This window comes from Salmo salar, chromosome 01 (genome assembly GCF_965601325.2).
Source record: "Salmo salar chromosome 01, fSalSal1, whole genome shotgun sequence".
Taxonomy (NCBI): domain Eukaryota; kingdom Metazoa; phylum Chordata; class Actinopteri; order Salmoniformes; family Salmonidae; genus Salmo; species Salmo salar.
Window position 1 is genome coordinate 146,054,927 of NC_138291.1, and position 25,084 is coordinate 146,080,010.

At 45.0% G+C, this 25,084-nt stretch overlaps 1 protein-coding gene across 2 annotated transcripts; it reads left to right on the top strand.

Annotated features, from left to right (window-relative positions):
- The first annotated feature begins 216 nt into the window (after positions 1 to 216).
- On the top strand, positions 217 to 24,180 carry LOC106564838 (inositol polyphosphate 5-phosphatase K). Of its 2 annotated transcripts, XM_014131280.3 has the most exons (13): positions 217 to 2,543; positions 7,653 to 8,276; positions 10,049 to 10,156; positions 10,349 to 10,457; positions 10,580 to 10,696; positions 12,798 to 12,973; positions 17,499 to 17,610; positions 17,908 to 18,017; positions 20,515 to 20,725; positions 20,919 to 21,056; positions 21,181 to 21,246; positions 21,394 to 21,498; positions 21,667 to 24,180. In XM_014131280.3, the coding sequence occupies exons 2-13, from the start codon at positions 7,657 to 7,659 to the stop codon at positions 22,129 to 22,131; spliced, it is 2,337 nt and encodes a 778-aa protein (XP_013986755.1). In that variant the 5' UTR covers positions 217 to 2,543; positions 7,653 to 7,656; the 3' UTR covers positions 22,132 to 24,180. The 2 variants fall into 2 exon arrangements, with proteins under 2 accessions (XP_013986755.1, XP_045546122.2); XM_045690166.2 differs by lacking the exon at positions 217 to 2,543 and having other exon boundaries at positions 2,551 to 8,276.
- Positions 24,181 to 25,084: the final 904 nt, after the last annotated feature.

The following is a 25,084-nucleotide window of genomic DNA, read 5'->3' on the forward strand; positions in this document are numbered from 1 at the left end:
CCGTGTTTGGTAACTGTCAAAAAATTGCAAATATCGCTGAAGTCTATTCTAAGGCTGTGGCTCACAGTAAGACTGATTCATTCGAAACTACTCGGGACCACCATGTGCTCAGGGACAGACTAGAATCATACTATATAAACACCGAGTTGCAATATCTTTATTTTCATTGTGAATGGGTTGGGGGGGGGGGGGGGGGGGGGGGGTAATTTACTCTTCTGCTTGCTTGCACCTGCTCTAGCAAGTTGGTTTGGTACTTTTCCGCCAGCTAACTATACCACAGGTCAATATAGTCTGCAAGTCTAACTGTATATCCTGCCCTCTATCTACCATTCACAGTGACAATAGTGGTAGGGGGATCGTTTGTCCTGATCTACAATAGGTTAACTAGCCAAACATACAATTATTCAAAGCTGCATACATTTTCAATATAAATCCACAAGAACAAGGAGGAATAGCTGATTGGCAGTGAAGAGGCCAGGTGTGTCATTGTGTATGAAAGAACAGTGAAGACATGAAACATGCAGCTCAAAAGCTCCCCTGTTGATCTTGTTTAGGGACAATAACATTATCTAGTGTAGCCTAGAATGCCACAATGCAATGAATACTTGTATTATGGTGAGTACAAGTGAGAACAAAATTCTACTCTAAGCTGTAAACTGCAGTAAAAATGTAATTTGAATAATGGCGTAACGCCCTGTGATTTAAATGTTTTATTCCATTCATTCCATTTGGATCAGTTGTGGGTGTACCCTCGACAGTTTATAAGGTCTAGAAAGGGACAGTAGCAGGCCAGTCTGGCTGTATTTTGATTTTGTGATACTGAAATGCACTGTCTGTTGCAAATCATCATTCTCCCAACAAGTCGTCCTATAATAATACATATCCTCCCAGAAGGCCCAGTTATTCAGTAAAGCTTAAAGGCCCAGTGCAGTCAAAACCTAGATTTTCCTGTGTTTTATGTATATTTGCACACTCTGAGGTTTGAATAACACTGTGAAATTGTTGAAACTTTTGTTTTACAATTTTATTGAAAACTATCACAGTAAGGTACTTAAATGATTTGATATTGAAGTAAAAACGACTGCATTGGATCTTTATAGGAAAATATCACTCTTGGTATTTGTTTCATTAGTCCAGTATTGATACAGTCCCAAATTGTTTTGCTTATCAGCAATCAATTTTCTAGATAGAGAACTTTCAAAATACAGAAAGTGCTAAACACATCATACTGTGACACTTTTTAATATTTTGAAAGTTAAAGATCTTGAAAACTTGATTGCTGACATGCAAAACATTTTGGAACTGTATCAAAAGAGGACTAATGAAACAAATACCGAAAGTTTTTGAGTGGAATTTTCCTTTAATGAGGCTCTTGCCTCCTCTCTGAGGCTATTCCTTGAGCACCTTAGCACCTTAAAACGCAAACCATGATGTTGAAGTGCCCGAAGTCCGTATGCTTTGCTTATTGGTTGTGTGGTGCATTGTCACAAAAACCTGTAGGTGGACAATTTGTTGCATATATTTTATAGAATTATAAAGGTAGCATCAAAATGTTGAAAATCTGTTTAATGACATAAGCCTACTCTGTTTTACCAGATATATTAATCAATCCACCCCAGGAGCCTACATTTTACGGTTTAAACGGGCAATCATAGTTCACATAACAGTTCAATTATGTAATCTCTGCCAATCCTGTCAGAATGATTTTGCTTGAAATATGATTAACTGCGCTCAAGCATAGTGGTCACGTGGGGCACCAACTCCGGGCGCTCTTGCGCAGTGTCCTGTAATAACGATATCATTACACTAGTCTGCGCTTTAAGGTAGCCTAGCAACCTGCCTGACGTTGTGACATTTTAATTCTCTGTATGGCGGTGTACGACTAACTCTCGGATTAATTACATAATTGACACGACAGAAGCTCAATTCATTTATGTAATCCTAGTCACAACGTCAGCTGAATTTGGAGGTTGAGATTCATCTTGGGTGCATTTATTACGGTCGCCAGCTCTGACTCTATTCTTAATCAGTCTCAGGACGGTGTGTAAGTGATGTTGGTTCCTCTCTAGGAAAACAGTTGCACCGGTGAGATAGCAGGTAAGCAGGATCGAGGCGCAGGCAACTGTCCCGTTAACTGGACAGTCGGTATCACGCGCACAGAAGCTCCACCAGTAGTCTATCTCAAGGATGCTGTGTTTACTGGACATCAGGCACTAGTCTACTGTTTTTCACGTTTTAGGACACTAAACTCGCGTACCGGGAACAGCGCCCGGTTTTTCACCTTTGACAGGTCGCGCTAGTGTCACTCACGGGCTGTCATTCGCCACGGTATCGACTTGTCATTCCCCGGGGCGTAGTATATTTCAGATGAGTCTAGAAGAAAGACGTTAACAGTAAAGTGCTGGTGTTTTGACGATTGAAAACCTGTAGATATTTGTCCCATATCATGGACTAATTCAATTGGATAAGTATTTCATCATGCCCTGCCTTGCGCCAGATTGAGACCGATTCACTGGCGAAGCATTTCACCTTGCAGATGAAAGGTAAATTATTTGTCACAGAGAGTGTGTGCAACCCCACAGCATGTCTGTATGTGATTATTATTGCATGTTGATTGATCATACATTCTTGTTTTTTATTTTTCATAGTTCAGTGTGCCGTAGCAAAGAGGTGCATGGCTGAGTAGACCTGTATCAAGTGATGTTATAGATCATATGTAATCTTTGATGTGTGACAGATGGGTAGAAAAGAATCTCTAGGTCAGTGGTTTCCAACCTGTGGTCCATGGGGGTACTGCAGGTGGTCCGTGAATTATTTTAATATCTTTATTTTTAGAGTATATTTATTTTTAGATCATTTTTTTCTTCCAAAAATAAATAACCGTTTAGGAAGTATAATGGTGTTATAAGCAATTTTACATGACTTTTCACAAACACATTTTTAACAATAATAATAATAGGCCTTTAATTTGTTACATTCACTGCAAATATGACCACAAATATATTTTATGTTAAAAAAAAAACTAAATCCGCTGGTGCTGTGTGGACTAAGCTAGTAGGGCCTTGCAAGGACTAGCCGAGTTCGGTGTGGACGGCAATGGGTCCACCAGGCGGGCCTGTACACTGTAGCTGTATGGGTATCAGGAGGTGAGGCATGTCTGAACCAATCAGCAGCAGAGGTTGGGCTTGGGCTACCGGTGGCAAAGGCAGCTTACGGAGGTGGTCGTGTTGCTTTTGGTGGGAGTGTTTGGAAAGGCCTAGGTTGTCTGCGGTCTTATCTGATACTTCTTGAAAGGATTGAGCAGGGGGAACATGTCAAAGGTAACTGAGGCACCTTGCAGTTGCACAACGTCTTGTCGAACTGTCATGAGGGTGAAGGTCTCAGGCTTAGAATTGAGGTTAAGTTGTTGAACAGCCTGTGGCATTACTTTCGCTGATTGGTTGGGTCTGTTCAGGTACACCTTGGTCTTCGGGATACTCACCATGATCACGCTTTTCTGGTTTTCCTGTATGGCATCATGAAGGATCGTTAGGTGTTGCTCTTTACATGTCTTGCAAGGTCGTCGGAGAGTGCAAGCATCAGCTTTGTGGGATCGTCCACACTTCCAACACCTTTTTCCATCCCTTAACCACTTGACGATTTGTCCTGTGTTCAGCTTCTTGAACTCTTCACATGTGTTGAGAAAGTGTTCTTTACTGTCACAGTATGGCTTGGATTTGGATTTCTCCCTTGGATTGAGCAGGCTCCTTTGGGTTTGAATCTTCACTTGCGTTGAAAAGGATTGAAGCAGATTTATCCTTCTGTCTCGTTAAGGCACGGTGGTCTTTCTTGAATGGCTAAGGCATATCACATTGATAGAGGGCTGTGGCTCTGCTTGATATGCGGTTAGCCTGGGACTTGTAGGGTGTCGTGTAGGGTGTACGTCTGTTCAGTGCCAGTCCTCAGGATGCCGCAATCTAAGCAGTACTCAACGAATTCATCCCGGTAGCTTGCTCAAGAGATGGTCGACGTGGGATCTACATCTGAGCTCATAGCCATTCTGCCCCTCAAGGGTCCTGAGCATGATAGGGCAAAGGTGTCGAAGGCTTCTGCATCTCCGAACCTGATGGCAGGGGAGTTTAGGATGGTGGCTAGCTCACACTGGACGAGTTGGCGGGGCTGACCGTACTTGTCCTGCAGGGTTTTTAAGGCAACAGTGTGAGGTCTCGGGTCGTGCATGTAGGCCTTAGCAAGCTGGACTGCACTCTGTAGTTTCAGGTGGGCCAGGAGCACTTGATACTTATACCGCTCGTTTAGGTGTCTGTGACTGCTCATCAGGTATCTAGGGCCATCTTGAGGAGGGCAAAAGTCACTCTCTCTACCCCTCTCAAAGTAGGGCAAAGACTGCTTCGGCATGCCGTATGATGGAGCAGGATATGGTGCTGCTGGATTGGGATAGGGCACGCTTAAACCTGGATGGAAGCCTGGTGCTGCTGGGACTGGATAAGGTATGCTTTGTCCCGCAGTTAAGTAGGGTTCACCTGGAACAGGGTATGGGTGTGAAACCACAGGAGCTGGAGCAGGGTGTGGAACCACAGGAGCTGGAGCAGGGTGCGGAACCACAGGAGCTGTAGCAGGGTGCGGAACCACGGGAGCTGTAGCAGGGTGCGGAACCACAGGAGCTGTAGCAAGATGCGGAACCACGGGAGCTGGAGCAGGGTGCGGAACCACAGGTGCTGGAGCTTGGTGCGGAACCACGGGAGCTGGAGCAGGGTGCGGAACCACAGGTGCTGGAGCTTGGTGCGGAACCACGAGAGCTGGAGCAGGGTGCGGAACCACAGGAGCTGCTGATGAGTGCCTCGGGTAGGCAGGGAGAAGATGATGTGAGTCTTCATAGGCTCCGCCTCTTTCTCCTAGGTTGGCGTGTTGTGGTTGTGTCAGTGGGACAGACGCAAAGCTGTCACATGATTCATCAGACAGTGCTGGTGAGGGGCTCCTCTGCTCTGACTGAGTCATCTGGGTTCTGGCTGCATCAACGCCTTCATCTCTTTCTTTAAGAAAGGATGTGACAAGCTTGGCTAGATCTAGCTCATTAGCTACCTTCTGTAGATGCCGCTGCCTGTTCAATTGTGTAGCTATTGGTTCTCCGGCCCAATGAGCTTCCTCCTGTCGACACTGAGTTTCTTCCTGTTGTCGCTGAACTTCTCTGGCTTCGGCTGCTATGCGTCGACACTACGTCAACGTTGTGATCTTGCTCTAGCTGGCGTTGTAGGTCATTAAACTCCATGAGCTTCATTCTTTTCTCCAACATAGCTGCTTGGAAGTGGGATAGATCTGGGAAGCGACTCACCGATAAGCTGGCACTATATCTGGATCTGGTAGCACTCCTCTCTGATCGGATGTCCGCTCGACTACTCCTTCGTCCTAATGAGGGGGGTGTCTGAGTGGTGGGGAGATATTCAACAGTATAATCGCCCAGGTGAGCTAGGGGATGTCTGTCTTGGATGGGTCCGTATTTGTCGGATCCATATCTTCAGGTGGTTTACACAATCCAACTCTAAGGACCATGAATTAGAGGATGATGCCTCTGGAATTTATTCAGTGATTGAGTAGGTGAAGTTATGGAGATTGTACTCCTATTAGAGAGATGGTGGGAGAGACAGTTCCGCAGTTTAGGATTCTTTAATGTTGATTGGAGATTAACAATGTTTGCAATTTTGTGTCATGTCATTCAGATTTGATTATCCAATTAACTGTCCATTTATCCATACAAGATGTGGTCTGAAAATAATAAGCATCAATACTAAGATAAGGCACATTCAGCATAAAAAATGAAACACATAATGCTGTAATAATTATGAAAATATTCTTAAACTATTGACAACTTCGTCAGTAAAACAGGGGGAAAACATAAACCTTACAGTTTTGGTATTCACGCACAGTGATGAATACATTGGTCAGAAAATAAATAATGTCCAAAACTGAGAGTTGTGTTCACAGCTATAGGTGGCAAGCTGCGCTTGGTAATGAACTAAACACTGCCAGCTTGCGACAGCTGTGACATCATCACTGAGCTCTTAAAGGGACAGGCTTTCTTACAGCTGCTGTAGGTCACTTGTAGTCCACCTATATGACTCCACCTCTTCTGAAACCAGGGCTTCCAGGGGAGAATGAGGGCTTCTGTGGCTTCCCTCTCATTGAAGCCACGGGAGTTCAAGGCCGACCACGGTACTGCAGGCATTGTCAGCAAACACTGTAGTGAATGGGAAAATGGCAATCTTTGTGAAAATATATTTTTTTAGAAGACAATCATGTTACGTAATTGCTTCTAATACACCAGATGTATGTTCTTTAACCAATTATTTTAAAATTGCACACAAAATAAATTCTAAGGATTATTGAATTGCTAATAGCAGCCTGCAGTACCCCAGCCACCTTCAACTGGAGTTACTCAATGAGAGGGGGCAGCACTGAGCTAGCCTGCAATGTCACTTCCTGGAGTACCTCAAACTGTGCATGTTATGTACCCATGAGATGCCATCTTAATCGACACCATTTGGCTTCAATGTGCTATTGAGTCTTCACATAGGAATGATTGGTGTCACGTGATCGATGGCTGTCCATTCAATGGCTGAATCAACATGTATATAGCCACTAACAACAACATTTGTGATGGATTTTTTCTTCCAATGTATTGCTTTATTGACAGTGACACACCTTCCATGACCACAACCACAATCTATTATGTTTAGGCTATCCTTGCACATTCAAGTGGTCACATGTACCTTTCAGTTTCCAGAGCCACTCTGAATGTTATGAATAAATCAGGGGGGTATTTCATTTATGGAGGTCGGCGGACAAACAATGCGTTTGGTAAGTGAGCTGTTCTTGCTGTCACTGGCATCTTATAGGCTGATTCTCATAGAGTGAGGACTACTATGTAGCCTACTTAATGTCATGTGACCCATTGTGTTCTTGCTCTGTATCTACTGCTGCAGTGGGTTGGTGTTCTGTCTGAGACTATCTCGCTGCCACACATAGTGTGTGTGTTAGAGTGTGTTAGAGATATACATTGTTCTACCTGCATTTTCTGAGGCAGAGGGGCATGATAGGTTAGTTTGAAGAGTAGAAAAGCCCACCCTTCCCCTCCATAACATACAGTAGTTGAAAGGGAAGATGCAAGGAGGGAATGGAGCAGGGAGTCATGGGATAGAAAGGGGGTTGGACTAGGGGACTGAAATGTATTGCTAAGCAACAGGAAAGTAGACATGGATTGGGGTAGAAAGTTGGTTCCCACCGACTGCCTATGGTTTAGTATGGTTATGATGTCGGCTGTGATGTCTGGGGACTGGGGGGCAGGAGGTGGACAGGTACTCAGTGTGAGCCAGTTCCCTCACCCCCTTCTGGCTCCATGTCAATTCCCCCTCCCAGTCGGGCCACAGGATCGGTGTTAGATGGAGACAGTCTGTGATCAGAGGGGGGATGAGGGAAGGGGTTGTGAAGGAAAACAAACACAGGTCTCTCATCTTCTCATTCTACATTTGCATCAGTTACACAACCAGCCCAGCAGACTGCACATTCCTCTCTCTTGTAATTGCTCTCCCATCTGTTCAATCTCTTTATCTAACAAACGCTCTCCCATCCCTTCCACGTGATTTGTGGTTACTAATCAGGTTAATGGATCAAATGCAGCAGAAACAAAGCAGCATAGATCCAGCAAGACTCTCTGGACAACCTGGGTTGAATGCTGTTCCAGGACCTGCTCTACCCCTGCAACCAACAGCCCAGGACACCTCTATGACCTGTCCCATAGTAGGGTCTGGGAAACTCCCAGGAATGGGTCCAGTTCAGGCCTCAGGTGTACGTGAGATGCCAGACCCGGTGAGGCCGGAGAATGTACAGCCTGGGTCCAGTGCTGCAGTTCCAGTCAATATCAGCCGTCCCAGACCTACTGCACTGAATTCCTCCAGAGGTCCAGAGGCTGATATGAAGGATAAGGCCTTTATTCCAAACCGCATTCCTGGACCACACAGCCCCATCTCCCTGTCCCAGTCCCCTACAGAGTCTTCCCTGTTGTCCCGCAGCCCTCAGAGTCCTCATAGCAGTCAGCCTTACACAGGCCAGTCTTACCTCATCCCACAGCCTAACCTGCCTCAGCCATGCCTCACCCCGCCATCCAGCCTCAGCCCTAAACCAGGCTCCAGTCCACAACCCCAGAGGACCAGATCCCCTGGGGGCGCTGTGAAGAACCAGCCACAGACCGACAAGACTGAAGGAGAAACAGATTACGGCTTCAGGTGAGACAGATCACGAATGATGACGCCAAGTACTATTTCAGTAGCATGCCAACCGTCATTTGTTCTAGTTTTTCTTTCTACTCCCTGACTAAATACAGTAACACGTTGTTGTCTCCATGGAGATTGTTCTCTCTTTCCGTCCTTGGCATGGCAAACGAGCTAGGCAGAACCCAGCCTCAGGTTTAGAAGCCATTTGCAGGATGATGGGTTGATATGAGCCAGAATGTGTCATGTGAATCAAATGCCATACATCTCAGTAAGAACCATCTGAACTAGACAGAATGCATACAGGCTGCACATTTCCTTGACAGAGGTCCCAGACAGTGTTCTCTCTCTCTCTCTCTCTCTCTCTCTCCTCTCTCTCTCTCTCTCTCTATTCACAACCACTAAAATCACTTTTACTGATATTAGATTAGATTGTTCCTGTAGGTGCAGTTTATAGTCTCCATAACATTGAGCTATACATTATTACATAATAATTACATTACTGCACAGTTATGATTGCAAATCTACACTACAAAAGTATGTAGACACCCCTTCCAATTAGTGGATTTGGCTATTTCAGCCACAACCATTGCTGACAGATGTATACAATCGAGCACACAGTCATGCAATCTCCATAGACAAACACTGGCAGTAGAATTGCCCGTACTGAAGAGCTCAGTGACTTTCAACGTGGCACCGTCATAGGATGCCACCTTTCCAACAAGTCAGTTCGTCAAATTTCTGCCCTGCTAGAGCTGCCCCGGTCAAATGTAAATGCTGTTATTGTGAAGTGGAAACGTCTAGGAGCAAGAACGGCTCAGCAGCGAAGTGATAGGCCACACAAGCTCACAGAACAGGGCTGCTGAGTGCTGAAGCGCGTAGCGCGTAAAAAGCATCAGTCCTCGGTTGCAACACTCACTACCAAGTTCCAAAATGTCTCTGGAAGCAACGTCAGCACAAGAACTGTTCGTCGGGAACTTCATGAAATGGATTTCCATGGCCAAAATGCCACATGCAAGCCTCAGATCACCATGCACAATGCCAAGCGTCGGCTTGTGTGGTGTAAAGCTCACCACCATTGGACTCTAGAGCAGTGGAAACGCGTTCTCTGGAGTGATGAATCACGCTTCACCATCTGGCAGTCTGACAGACAAATCTATATTTGGAGCATGCCAGGAGAACGCTACTTGCCTCAATGCATAGTGCCAACTGTAAAGTTTAGTGGAGGACGAATAATGGTCTGGGGCAGTTTTTCATGGTTCGGGCTAGGCCTCTTAGTTCCAGTGAAGGGATATCTTAACGCTACAGCATGCAATTACATTCGGGACGATTCTGTGCTTCTAATTTTGTGGCAGCAGTTTGGGGAAGGCCCTTTCCTGTTTCAGCATGACAATGCCCCCGTGCACAAAGCGAGGTCCATACAGAAATGGTTTGTCGAGATTGGTGTGGAAGAACTTGACTGGCCTGCACAGAGCCCTGTCCTCAGCCCCATCAAATACGTTTGGGATGAATTGAAATGCTGACTGCGAGCTAGGCCTAATCGCCCAAGCAAGTCCCCGCAGCAATGTTCTAACATCTAGTGGAAAGTCTTCCCAGAAGAGTGGAGTCTGTTATAGCAGCAAAGGGGGGACCAGCTCCATATTACTGCCCATGATTTTGGAATGAGATGTTCGACGAGCTGGTGTCCCCATAATTTTGGACATATAGTGTATGTAAAGTTTAACTAATGTATGTAGTTTTACTGATAATGTAGGATGTGCATTACCTCCTGTGTCGTCCTCTGATAGGGTTCACATTGTCACATGGAATGTGGGCTCTGCTCTTCCTCCTGATGACATCACCTCTCTGTTTGGGCCGCATGCTGGCGATGGGAGCACAGACATGTTTATCATTGGGTGAGCTTCTGCTCCAATCAAAACGGTGCCAGCATTCAATGTCTCCTCCATCATACCTCTGTCACTGTTCTGATCTCTCCTCTACTACTGATGTCACCACATCTAATCATCTAATCATCCAAACATTCTTCTTATTCCTCTTCTCCTCCCACTGAGTTATGACTTGTTCTTTCTCTATTCCTCCCCACTCAGGCTACAGGAAGTGAACTCTATGATTAACAAGCGGCTGAAGGATGCTCTCTTCACTGACCAGTGGAGTGAACTCTGCATGGACACACTGAGTCGATTTGGATATGTGCTGGTCAGTAAAGAGTTAACTCGCAATGTTGTGCCAGGCCAGTCACTGTCTCAATCTCTGTGGATAGTTACTCTCTATTTCTCTCTCTCTCTCTCTCGCTCTCACCTCCCCCTCTATCGCTGTAGGTGACGTCCCAGCGTATGCAGGGGGTGCTGTTGCTGGTGTTTTCAAAATTTTGTCATCTTCCATTTCTGAGGGGTTTGCAGACAGAGAAAACACGCACAGGCCTCGGGGGCTACTGGGTGAGTGTCACCCTGGCAACCCCTGCTCTAAAATAGGAGCTTGTTGGTAAATGCAGTGTCCAAAAACCCTTGTTAAATACATACAGTGTATACGGAAAGTATTCAGACTCCTTGACTTTTTCCACATTATGTTATGTTACAGCCTTATTCTAAAATGGATTCAATTGTTGTTATTTTTTCAGCAATCTACACACAATACCCCATAATGACAAAGCAAAAATAGGTTTTTAGACATTTATAAAAAAACATTTATAAAAAATAAATAACTTAAATATCACGTTTATATAAGTATTCAAACCCTTTACTCAGAACTTTGTTGAAGCACCTTTGGCAGCGATTACAGCCTTGAGTCTTCTTGGATATGATGCTACAAGCTTGGCACACCTGTATTTGAAGAGTTTCTCCCATTCTTCTCTGCAGATCCTCTCAAGCTCTGTCAGGTTGGATGGGGAGCGTCACTGCACAGCTATTTCAGGTCTTTCCAGAAAAGTTTGATCGGGTTCAAGTCTGTGCTCTGGCTGGGCCACTCGAGGGCATTCAAAGACTTGCCCCGAAATCACTCCTGCGTTTTCTTGACTGTGTGCTTAGGGTCGTTGTCCTGTTGGAAGGTGAACCTTTGCCCCAGTCTGAGGTCCTGAGCACTCTAGAGCAGGTTTTCATCAAGGATCTCTCTGTACTTTGAGTTGTTCATCTTTCCCTCCATCGTGACTAGTCTCCAAGTCCCTGCCGCTGAAAAACATCCACACAGCATGATGCTGCCACCACCTTGCTTCACTGTAGGGATGGTTACAGGTTTCTTCCAGACGTGACGCTTGGCATTCAGGCCAAATAGTTCAATCTTGGTTTCATCAGACCAGAGAATCTTGTTTCTCATGGTCTGAGAGTCCTTTAGGTGCCTTTTGGCAAACTCCAAGCGGGCTGTCATGAGCCTTTTACTGAGGAGTGGCTTCCATCTGGACACTGTACCATAAACGCCTGATTGGTGGAGTCCTGCAGAGATGGTTGTCCTTCTGAAAGGTTCTCCCATCTCCACAGAGGAACTCTGGAGCTCTGTCAGAGTGACCATCGGGTTCTTGGTCACCTCCCTGACCAAGGCCCTTCTCCCCCGATTGCTCAGTTTGGCCGCGCAAACAGCTCTAGGAAGAGTCTTGGTGATTCCAACCTTCTTCCATTAAGAATGATGGAGGCCACTGTGTTCTTGGGGACCTTCAATGCTGCAGACATTTTTTGATACCCTTCCTCAGATCTGTGCCTCGACACAATCCTGTCTCGGAGCTCTATGGACAATTCCTTCGACCTCATGGCTTGGTTTTTGCTCTGACATGCATTGTCAACTGTGGGACCTTATATAGACAGGTGTGTGCCTTTCCAAATCATGTCCAATCAATTGAATTTTCCAGAGGTGGACTACAATCTAGTTGTAGAAACATCTCAAGGATGATCATTGGAAACATGATGCGCCTGAGCTCAAGTTTGAGTCTCATAGCAAAGAGTATGAATACTTATGTAAATAACGTATTTCTGTTTTTTATCTGTAATACATTTGCAAAACTGTTTTTGATTTGTGATTATAGGGTATTGTGAGTAGATTGATAAAGAAATAAATACATGTAATCTATTTTAGAATAAGGCTGTAACGTAACAAAATATGGAAAAAGTTAAGAGGTCTGAATACTTTCCGAATGCACTGTAGCTTTTAAATTGCATCAAAATATGTTAATATGCCAGGGAGAGAGAAAATAGGGTGTGTGTGTGTGTGTGTGTGTGTGTGTGTGTGTGTGTGTGTGTGTGTGTGTGTGTGTGTGTGTGTGCGTGCGTGCGTGCGTGCGTGCGTGCGTGCGTGCGTGCGTACGTGTGACCTTCCTGAGCGTGTTGATGTCAGCATCAATACTGGCTGCCGGAGCAGTCTCCTTCTCTCTGAGGTCAGCGCAGCAGGACTGTCTGACTGTCTGGATCTTTGATACAGACGATACCAAAATACCATCTGTCCTTTCATCCTTATCACAGTGGATGTTTGATTACAAAGGCTGGTAGAGCATCCATCTTTTATCCATCAGTGTGTGTTACATTTTCATACTATCTCTCTATTCCCCTCCCCCAGGGTAATAAAGGGGGTGTAAGTGCGAGGATGACGATGTTCGGCCACCCGGTGTGTTTCCTGAACTGTCACCTGCCGGCTCACATGCGAAACCTGGAGCAGCGCATGGAGGACTTTGGGAGCATTCTGCAGCAACAGCAGTTTGAGGGCGGGACTGCCTCGGGTGTGCTGGACCACGAGTGGGTCATTTGGATGGGGAGGGCTGATGTAAACAGTATGTCTAGGGCCAGGAGTTTATCCCACCTGACCACCTATGGGAGTTTTTTTGGTGACGTTTTACTTGACACCCAGCATCATAACACGTTGTAATAAAAGTAATAAAAGCTGACATAACTTGTCATAACATATGTGACATATATTGCATTTGTTATGGCAGGTTATGACACCTACATAAGACTGTCAAAACCCACATAACCTACCACACAAGGCAAAACATTCCATTACACCACAGCCTACGTGTCAACAGTATGTTTATGTTATATCATTATTTTTTGTTGTTGACCATATTAAATTAGCATTGTATATGCGCACACATTGATATCAGACATTCACTTACCCCAATGCACTTTTGCTGATGACTGGGATGAATACAGGAGTATATTTCAGGAGCAGGACAAGACATCCTCTTTTTGACTGATGACTGACATAAGAGCATGTACCTGATAGGCCTATCTCAATCAATCAAATGTATTTATAGATGTTACATCAGCAGATGTCACAAACTGCTTATACAGAAACCCAGCCTAAAACCCCAAAAAGTAAGCAATGCAGATGTACAGTAGAAGCACAGTGGCTAGGAAAAGCTCCCTAGAAAGGCAGGAATTTAGGAAGAAACCTAGAGAGGATTATATATGATAATGCTTCTTGACGACAGTGTCATGAAGTGTATTTTCTTAGTCTAAGTAAAGTGACACAGGATGGTCATAATGCTTCATGACAGTGTCATAAAGTGTATTTTCTACAAGTTATTTAAAATATGATGAAAAAACATTAATTACAACAACAAATGATTTAAGAAACAAACTTTCAAATGAAAGGAAACTTCTTGGCAGGGAAAAAAATTACTTGAATAAATATGGGTTTTGACACTCTTATGTAGGTGTCATAACCAGCCATAAAATAACGCAATATATGTGTAAAAATACATGTCATGACAATGTTAGGATTATGACAAGTTACATCAGCTGTTATGACATATTATGACATGGTTATGCCCGTGTCATAACGTGCTATGTCACTGGGTTTCAAGTAAAGTGTCACCGTTTTTTTCTTGTTCAGGTCATGTGGTCAGGTCAGGTGGTCAGATCATGTGGTCAGGTCAGGTGGTCAGGTCAGGTGGTCAGGTCATGTGTGGTCAGGAAATACTCCTGGTCCTAATTATCAAATCAAATGAAATGTTATGTGTCACATGCCCGGAATACAACAGGTGTAGTAGACCTTACATTGAAATGCTTACTTACAAGCCCTTAACCAACAATGCAGTTTCAAGACAATCCCTAAAAAAGTAAGAGATAAGAATAACAAATAATTAAAGAGCAGCAGTAAATGACAATAGCGGGTCTATATACAGGGGGTACCGGTACAGAGTCAATGTGCCAATGTGCGGGGGGCACCGGTGTCAAGGTAATTGAGGTAATTATGTACATGTAGGTAGAGTTATTAAAGTGGCTATGCATAGATAATAACAGAGAGTAGCAGCAGCATGGGGGGGGGGGGGGGGGGGGGCAATGCAAATAGTCTGGGTAGCCATTAGCTGTTCAGGAGTCTTATGGCTTGGGGTAGACTTGGCGCTCTGGTACCGCTTGCCGTGCGGTAGCAGAGAGAACAGTCTATGACTAGGGTGGCTGGAGTCTTTGACAATTTTTAGGGCCTTCCTCTGACACCACCTGGTATAGAGGTCCTGGATGGCAGGAAGATTGGCCATGGTAATGTACTGGGCCGTACGCACTACCCTCTGTAGTGCCTTGCAGTCGGAGACCGAGCAGTTGCCATACCAGGCAGTGATGCAACCAGTCAGGATGCTCTCAATGGTGCAGCTGTAAAACCTTTTGAGGATCCCATGCCAAATCGTTTCAGTCTCCTGAGGGGGAATAGGTTTTGTCATGCCCTCTTCACAACTGTCTTGGTGTGCTTGGACCATGTTAGTCTGTTGGTGATGTGGATGCCAAGGAACATGAAGCTCTCAACCTGCTCCACTACAGCCCCGTCGATGAGAATGGGGGCATGCTCGGTCCTCCTTTTCCTGTAGTCCACAATCATCTCCTTAGTCTTGATCACGTTGAGGGAGCGGTTGTTCTCCTTGCTCCACACGTTCAGGTCTCTGACCTCCTCCCTATAGGCTGTCTCATCGTTGTCGGTGATCAGGCCTACCACTATTGTGTCATCAGCAAATGTAATGATGGTGTTGGAGTCGTGCCTGGCTGTGCAGTCATGAGTGAACAGGGAGTACAGGAGGGGACTGAGCACACACCCCTGAGGGGCCCCCATGTTGAGGATCAACGTGGCGGATGTGTTGTTACCTACCCTTCCAACCTGGGGGTGGCCCGTCAGGAAGTCCAGGATCCAGTTGCAGAGGGAGGTGTTTAGTCCCAGGGTCCTTAGCTTAGTAATGAGCTTTGTGGGCACTAGGGTGTTGAATGCTAAGCTGTAGTCAATGAATAGCATTATCACATAGGTGTTCCTTTTGTCCAGGTGGGAAAGGGCAGAGTGGAGTACAATAGAGATTGCATCATCTGTGGATCTGTTGGATTAGGTATGCAAATTGTAGTGTGTCTAGGGTTTCTGGGATAATGGTGTTGATGTGAGCCATGACCAGCCTTTCAAAGCATTTTATGGCTACAGACGTGACTGCTATGGGTCGGTAGTCATTTAGGCAGGTTACCTTAGTGTTCTTGGGCACAGGGACTATGGTGGTCTGCTTGAAACATGTTGGTATTACAGACTCAGACAGGGAGAGGTTGAAAATGTCAGTGAAGACACTTGCCAGTTGGTCAGTGCATGCTCGGAGTACATGTCCTGGTAATCCGTCTGGCCCAATGGCCTGTGAATGTTGACCTGTTTAAAGGTCTTACTCACATCGGCTGCAGAGAGCGTGATCATACTGTCGTCCGGAACAGCTGATGCTCTCATGCATGTTTCAGTGTTACTTGCCTTGAAGCGAGTATAGAAGTTATTTAGCTCGTCTGGTAGGCTTGTGTCACTGGGCAGCTGTTGGCTGTGCTTCCCTTTGTAGTCTGCAATAGTTTGCAAGCCCTGCCACATCCGCCGAATGTCGGAGCCGGTGTTGTACGATTCGACCTAAGTCCCGTATAGACGCTTTGCCTGTTTGATGGTTAATCGGAGGGTATAGCGGGATTCTTATAAACTCCCACTCCATGAAAGCGGCAGCTCTACCCTTTCACTCAGTGCGAATGTTGCCTGTAATCCATGGCTTCTGGTTGGGGTATGTACGTACGGTCACTGTGGGGACGATATCCTCGATGCACTTATTGATAAAGCCAGTGACTGATGTGGTGTACTCCTCAATGCCATCGGAGGAATCCCGGGAACATATTCTAGTCTGTGCTAGCAAAACAGTCCTGTAGTTTAGCATCTGCTTCATCTGACCATTTTTTTATAGACCAAGTCACTGGTGCTTCCTGCTTTAATTTTTGCTTGTAAGCAGGAATCAGTAAGAGAGAGTTATGGTCAGATTTGCCAAATGGAGGGCAAGGGAGAGCTTTCTACGTGTCGTTGTGTGTGGGGTAAAGCTGGTCTAGAATTTTTTCCCCTCTGGTTGTACATTTAACATGCTGATAGAAATTAGGTAAAACTGATTTAAGTTTCCCTGCATTAAAGTCCCCGGCCACTAGGAGTGCCGCCTCTGGATGAGTGTTTTCCTGTTTGCTTATGGCAGAATACAGCTCATTGAGTGCGGTTTTAGTGCCAGCCTCGGTCTGTGGTGGTATGTAGACAGCTATGAAAAATACAGATGAAAACTCTCTAGGTAGATAGTGTGGTCTACAGCTTATCATGATATACTCTACCTCAGGCGAGCAAAACCCTGAGACTTCCTTAGATATCGTGCACCAGCTATTGTTTACAAATATGCACAGGCCTCCGCCCCGTGTCTTACCAGAGGCTGCTGTTCTGTCCTGCCGATAGACTGTATAACCCGCCAGCTGTATGTTCTTAATGTCGTCGTTCAGCCACGACTCGGTGAAACATAAGATATTACAGTTTTTAATGTCACGTTGGTAGGATATACGTGCTTTCAGTTCGTCCCATTTATTTTCCAGCGATTGAATGTTAGCTAGCAGAATGGAAGGCAAGGGCAGATTAGCCACTCGTCGCCTGATCCTCACAAGGCATCCTGATCTCTTTCCGCGAAACCTACGTTTCCTTTTCCAGCGAATCACAGGGATCTGGGCCTGGTCGGGTGTCCGTAGTATATCCCTCGCGTCCGACTCATTGAAGAAGAACTCCTCGTCCAATTTGAGGTGAGTAATCCCAGTTCTGAGCTCTTTTCGGTCACAAAAGACGGTAGCAGCAACATTATGTACAAAACAAGTTACGAACAACGCGAAAAAACTGACAAAATAGCATGGTTGCTTAAGAGCCGATAAGACGGCAGCCCTACCCTCCGGCGCCATCTTTGAGCCTGGTGTTCTGATGATCAGTCGTTGGCTCATAGAGTGGTGAAATGGTCCTGTGTTCTTCTCCCAGTGTGGTGTTCTGGTTTGGAGATCTTAACTTCCGCATAGAGGACTATGACATTCATGTGGTGAAGAGTGCCATTGACAGCAATAAACTACCTTTGCTGTGGGAGAGAGACCAGGTGAGAAATCTGTCAGTTATTTGACTTTTCTTTTTAAAGTCAAAATTGAATTTTCTTTGAAAACAGAGTACCAAATGGAAGTCATGTTTATCTTTGAAAACAATGACTGTTGATTAAATACCAGCAGAGATAGCTATAGCACCAACAAAAATGAACCTACACCCAATAATATTCAATCACACAGTGGCTGCATCAAGTCAAGCAAGCTACTTTGATGATTCAATTGTATTGTCTGTGTCTCTCTTTCCCACTCTCTCTCGCTCTCTCTCTCTTCATTCTCGCATGTTTGTTTTGCAGCTCAACATAGCCAAAAACAGTGAGTCCATCTTAGATGGCTTCTTAGAAGGCCCTCTCAACTTCCCCCCCACATATAAGTTTGATGTGGGGACACACACATACGACACCAGGTACGTGATACTGTGTAGAGCAATAAATGGTTTGTGATTGATGTGACGCTCCCTTTTTACTGACTTGCTATGATATGGGGGGTAGTTCAGTGTTAGGACACAGTTAGGCAGCGCACTACCAGGATACACGTCCACACTCCATCCCCAGGTGGCAGCACCAACCGGGTCAAGGGATGTGCTCTGCCAGGAAGCCTAGAGAAGTTGACAGGTGTGAGCAATCAGGATGACGTGTGTGTGTGTGTGTGTGTGTGTGTGTGTGTGTGTGTGTGTGTGTGTGTGTGTGTGTGTGCGTGTGTGTGTGCGTGTGTGCGTGCGTGTGTGCGTGCATGTGTGCGTGCGTGTGTGCGTGCGTGCGTGCGTGTGTGTGTGTGTGCGTGCGTGCGTGCGTGCGTGCGTGTGTGTGTGTTTGACCAGATGCTTCTCGGCCTGTCAGTGTTTGGTGTTGTTTTGTGTTAGTTAGCCTCTTTATTTTAGGCATGCCTCTTGGTAGTTATTTTTTTGGAGGGGGGGGGTGGATCAGCTTAATATTGCAGTTAGATTGTTGCTTCCATCAATGTAAATGTCTGCATTACTTCCAATCCCCCATATATTTTTGGGGTAAATATACTGCTCAAAAAAATAAAGGGAACACTTAAACAACACAATGTAACTCCAAGTCAATCACACTTCTGTGAAATCAAACTGTCCAATTAGGAAGCAACACTGATTGACAATACATTTCACATGCTGTTGTGCAAATGGAATAGACAACAGGTGGAAATTATAGACAATTAGCAAGACACCCCCAATAAAGGAGTGGTTCTGCAGGTGGTAACCACAGACCACTTCTCAGTTCCTATGCTTCCTGGCTGATGTTTTGGTCACTTTTGAATGCTGGCGGTGCTTTCACTCTAGTGGTAGCATGAGACGGCGTCTACAACCCACACAAGTGGCTCAGGTAGTGCAGCTCATCCAGGATGGCACATCAATGCGAGCTGTGGCAAGAAGGTTTGCTGTGTCTGTCAGTGTAGTGTCCAGAGCATGGAGGCGCTACCAGGAGGCTGTAGAGGAGGCCGTAGGAGGGCAACAACCCAGCAGCAGGACCGCTACCTCCGCCTTTGTGCAAGGAGGAGCAGGAGGAGCACTGCCAGAGCCCTGCAAAATGACCTCCAGCAGGCCACAAATGTGCATGTGTCTGCTCAAACGGTCAGAAACAGACTCCATGAGGGTGGTATGAGGGCCCGATGTCCACAGGTGGGGGTTTTGCTTACAGCCCAACACCGTGCAGGACGTTTGGCATTTGCCAGAGAACACCAAGATTGGCAAATTCGCCACGGGCGCCCTGTGCTCTTCACAGATGAAAGCAGGTTCACACTGAGCACATGTGACAGACGTGACAGAGTCTGGAGACGCCATGGAGAACGTTCTGCTGCCTGCAACATCCTCCAGCATGACCGGTTTGGCGGTGGGTCAGTCATGGTGTGGGGTGGCATTTCTTTGGGGGGCCACACAGCCCTCCATGTGCTCGACAGAGGTAGCCTGACTGCCATTAGGTACCGAGATGAGATCCTCAGACCCCTTGTGAGACCATATGCTGGTGCGGTTGGCCCTGGGTTCCTCCTAATGCAAGACAATGCTAGACCTCAAGTGGCTGAAGTGTGTCAGCAGTTCCTGCAAGAGGAAGGCATTGATGCTATGGACTGGCCCGCCCGTTCCCCAGACCTGAATCCAATTGAGCACATCTGGGACATCATGTCTTGCTCCATCCACCAACGCCACGTTGCACCACAGACTGTCCAGGAGTTGGCGGATGCTTTAGTCCAGGTCTGGGAGGAGATCCCTCAGGAGACCATCCGCCACCTCATCAGGAGCATGCCCAGGCGTTGTAGGGAGGTCATACAGGCACGTGGAGGCCACACACACTACTGAGCCTCATTTTGACTTGTTTTAAGGACATTACATCAAAGTTGGATCAGCCTGTAGTGTGGTATTCCACTTTAATTTTGAGTGTGGGTTGATAAATTGGATTTCCATTGATTATTTTTGTGTGATTTTGTTGTCAGCACATTCAACTATGTAAAGATAAAAGTATTTAATAAGATTATTTCATTCATTCAGATCTAGGATGTGTTATTTTAGTGTTCCCTTTATTTTTTGAGCAGTGTATATATATCTATATACATACATACACATACCCATATACATATATATATAAACATAAACATTCATACATTCTTTGTAGTTTTCTTTTGTTTTTATTTATTATGGGTTACCACTTTGACTGAGGTGGCCCTGAACCTAAGGTAAGGTTTCTGTATCCCGGGTACATGCATTCAACAACTGGTTTACTTCTCACATTTATGCACACATCAAATCAGGTTACAGACCTTGTAGCTAGGCCTTAGACATAATGAGTGCAGCAAAATTGGCAAGTTATTGGTTTCATAATAACACCTCTATTGACTGATTCACTGATCTCCAATTCCCACTATTATCTCTCTCTCTGTTCCTCTCACAGCAGTAAGAAGCGAAAGCCAGCATGGACAGACCGTATCCTGTGGCGTCTGCGTTGTACGGGCTCCCCTGTTCCTACCCACAATGCGGCGCTGCAGCGCGGCCTGACCTCTTGGCTGGGTGGGGCAACCAAGGTGGTGCAACACTCCTACCGCAGTCACATGGGCTACACCTGCAGCGACCACAAGCCTGTCTCTGCTGTCTTCTCATTACATGTAAGTCCAACCTCCCTGTGACCCCTGGGGTCTCACCCCAGCAGTCACTGTTTGATGTTTATCCAGATATGGTGAAAAACCTTCACAGTTACTGTTACATTATAGCCTTAGAAAGTAATCACATAAGAATCACCCTCTGAAATTATCTTTCTATCTCTCTGTTTATTTTTCACTCTCATGCTCTCTCCCTCAGTTCCCATTTAAAGTGGACCTTCCTCTTGTAACGTTAGAGTATGTGAAGGAGTGGACTAAGGTTTCTGATGCCACGGTCAGATTCACTGTGATGTCCAACTTCCAGCGCAGCTCATGGGACTGGGTTGCAATATACAAGGTAACTGTGACTTCAACTTCAAAGCAGTGAGATTTCATATTTTCTCTCACACAATATCTGTAGGTTATTAGGGCTATGCGTAATTGTTCCATGGTCAATTGAAGTCTGTGATTTGTCTACACAGGTTGGGTTCAAACATCACAAGGACTATGTAACATATGTGTGGGCCAAAGCAGATCATGGGTCACAGGTATGATACAAAGCCTGACAAACATACTCCCACAAACTCAACCTCATTTATCCATTGAGATGAGAAAACATTTATCCACACATCCACTTTCTATGTTTCCATTTTCTCTATTTGTACTTTTCTTCACTCTCTTCCCCTTTCTCTCAGGTGACATTTACAGAGGAGGATTTACCCAGGGATGAAGGGGAATACATTTTGGGTTTCTACAGTAATAACATGAACACTATTATCGGCGTGACATCGCCCTTTCAGGTCAGGACCCTTCCTGACATTTCCTTCCCATGTTGTTCAATGAACAGAGAATTAAGCAGTTGCTGTCTGCCATTCAGTTCTGATGGATATTTGTCCTTTTCTCCTAATTTTGTTCCCTCCCACCCTTTTCTCTTACTCTCTTCTCCAACCTTCCTCCATCTCCCATAGATCCATGTTCCTGTGCACAGCCCGACAGCCCCACCAGTATGCCGCTCAGACAGTTCTGACGTCAGCTCGGAGGATGACAGCACACTGGTCCTGCTGGCCCCTGCTAGCTCCCGCAGCCCAAGCCCTGGAAAAAGAAAACACCACCATCGCCGCAGCCGCAGTCCTGCTCACTCCAACACCCCCATGCCCTCCCTGCAGGGCCTCAGCCTGCATCCTCGTCCCCTAGAGGGGCTCCCAAGCAGCCGCTCGCCCTGCTCTGCTGCTAAGAAGGAGCGCCTGGTTTCCCCCCAGGACACCCTGCCGTCGCCCATCAGCCCGCTCACCCCCCGCAGCCCTGTGTCCCCTGGAGGCGGGGTCTCAGCCCCAGAGGCTCTAATCGCTGCCATCCTGGGGGAGCATAGACAAACTCAGGTCACCCCCACAGGGGGCAGGTCACCAGGCAAGACTGGAGAGACAAGTTTATGAGGAGCCCAACCAACAATATCTGTGGGGTCATGAATATGCAGAGACATTAAAGGTTGAATTCAATCCATATCGAAGAATTCTTGTAGCATTATAGCTCAAAATTTAAAGGCAATGTTCCCGCTTTCACGGAGACTGTGTTCACGGAAAACGCTGCATATGTTCGGCTCAATCGGAAATTACCCTTAAATTTGTTTCTGCGATACAGATTGAATCTAGCCCTAAGATAAGACTGTTGAAATGAGGCCAGTAAAGACCATATGATGATAGTATCTAGGGCTGATATGGTCCATTATTTCTATGCTGATCTGACCTCACACTGTCACTGCACTCATAAAAGCAGTGCATTGTACGAGATGTAGTTTGCAACATTCCACATGGTGGTCAACCAGTTGTCTCTATTTCTTAAAACCTGTTAAATGTAATGTCAAAATGTAGATTTCTGCCTAAATAGACATACCCAAAAGTAATTATTTATCATGAGAGGGCCATAAACAATACCAGCTAATGCTTATACTGCCAGAAAGATTACAATCCCACCATTCTGGTAAAAATAGTTATAAATTGCTAAGGTGTAGTCACTTTTGAGGATACAAGCTCAAGTACACTGTGCAAATATGAAAATATGAAACATCATATATGTATTTGTTTTCCTATTCAACAAAAGTGGGGGAATATGGATTATGGATTTTAATTATTGAAATGCTTTCAAAATATAGTTACAATGAAATTATAAATGACTTACTCTAAGATTTCACCTTATAACTAAAATAAATATGATCATACAAAATTGGCACCATTTCAAATAACTGACGACAGAGACTTTTCACCCCAACATCCTCTGAGCGACGCAGAGACGCCATTCAAATTCCAGCAGACTCGTGACGCCAGCTTTAAGCACAAAGTGATTTCCTCCCACTGTGACCAAGAGAAAGTCCCATTGTTTCAATTCTACGAAATTATTTTTTATTTTTTCATGTTGTGAGCTCTAAATCCATCTGAGAACATTACAGCGAGATGAGACCGCTTTATCTGCAATCGCTAGGCTCTCCGTTTCATATGCAATTTCACATACTGCATCTCAGCTGAGAGCGGAGAGCAGCATGAGAAGAGTGACAACCAGAGCTTTCACGGAGTGCACAGCAATTGATGTTGCGCCGTTCGCAGAGCGCTCTGTACACAAAAATGTTGTTCGGAACTGCTGAAAGTCCCCTAAATATGGGGCTTTACATCTAAGAGCAATCTACTTATCAGTGACTCCATCCTGTAGGGGGCTAGTCCAAATCGCTAAAAGTTTAAGCGTTACCCCAAGAAGTGCTACACAGACTCGTATCAATACTGTATGTACACAAATGTAAAACCAAAGCAAGAGTAAATCTGCAATGTACATTATTGTTGTTATATAGTAAGTTGAAGGGATGTCTATAAATATGCTCTACCTATCGGCCTGGATCACTTGGTGTGGTATGATATCTGTCTTTCTATACTCCCAAGCTCCAGCTTATATTAAAGTGGTTTGTTTCTGAATCTTCCCATCTTGTGTGTATATGTGTAGCACTGTACATGTTTGAGAAAAGAATATTGTCTTATTTTCAGAGCGTTAAGACTTCTAATGGTTTAGTGGTTTGTTTTGGTTGTTGAAATATTGGTTGTGTGAGGGTGTGTGAAGAAAATAAAACAAACAACATGAAAAAGAGACTTGATTTTGTATTATCATGCACAGAACATTCAATTGGACAGCTCATAATTATTATGTGCAAAGAGTCCACAGGTTTTGTAACAATGATCTAGATATTTTCATATTGCACATGTGAGGTTTAACTCATTGTCATCATATATTCTGCAAACTAGAAGGTTAATATGTAACTGTAACTGCCATCTTCTGGTCAGCTTCTTCTTTTCACACAGTCTGTCACACAATGTTTGGTGTAACCTACTTATGTTCCAAATTTTTCTGATGTTATTAGGATTTTGTTTAGTTTTTTTGCGGGAGATCAACTTTAATATTGCAGATAGATTGTGGATTCCATCAATGTAATTGTCTGCATCATTTCCAATCCCCCATATTTTTTTTTTGTAAATACAGTTGAAGTCGGAAGTTTACATACACCTTAGCCAAATACATTTTAACTCAGTCAGTTATGATCACCAGTTTATTTTAAGAATGTGACATGTCAGAATAATAGTATAGAATTATTTCTTTCATCTTTTATTTCTTTCATCACATTCCCAGTGGGTCAGAAGTTTACATACACTCAATTAGTATTTGGTAGCATTGCCTTTAAATTGTTTAACTTGGGTCAAACGTTTCGGGTAGCCTTCCACAAGCTTCCCACAATATGTTAGGTGAATTTTGGCCCATTCCTCCTGACAGAGCTGGTGTAAGTGAGTAGAGATGGAGGCCTCCATGCTCGCACACGCCTTTTCAGTTCTGCCCACAAATTTTCGATGGAATTGAGGTCAGGGCTTTGTGATGGCCACTCCAATACTTTGTTGTCCTTAAGCCATTTTGCCACAACTTTGGAAGTATGCTTGGGGTCATTGTCCATTTGGAAAACCCATTTGCGACCAAGCTTCAACTTCCTGACTGATGTCTTGAGATGTTGCTTCAATAAATCCACATAATTTTCCCTACTCATGATGCCATCTATTTTGTTAAGTGCACCAGACCCTCCTGCAGCAAAGCACCCCCACAACATGATGCTGCCACCCCCGTGCTTCACGGTTGGGATGGTGTTCTTCGGCTTGCGAGCATCCCCCTTTTCCTCCAAACATAACAATGGTCATTATGGCCAAAAAGTTATATTTTTTGTTCATCAGACCAGAGGACATTTCTCCAAAAAGTATGATTTTTGACCCCATGTGCAGTTGTAAACCGTAGTCTGGCTTTTTTATGGCAGTTTTGGAGCAGTGGCTTCTTCCTTGCTGTGCGGCCTTTCAGGTTATGTTGATATAG

What these genes read in the sequence shown, in the direction of transcription:
- LOC106564838 (XM_045690166.2), top strand. Translation starts at nt 7,462, where the DNA reads ATGAGGGAAGGGGTTGTGAAGGAAAACAAACACAGGTCTCTCATCTTC. An exon ending in TGCTGTGGGAGAGAGACCAG is followed by an intron (nt 17,611 to 17,907) that starts GTGAGAAATCTG and finishes TTTGTTTTGCAG; the next exon opens with CTCAACATAGCCAAAAACAG. An exon ending in AAGCAGATCATGGGTCACAG is followed by an intron (nt 21,247 to 21,393) that starts GTATGATACAAA and finishes CCTTTCTCTCAG; the next exon opens with GTGACATTTACAGAGGAGGA.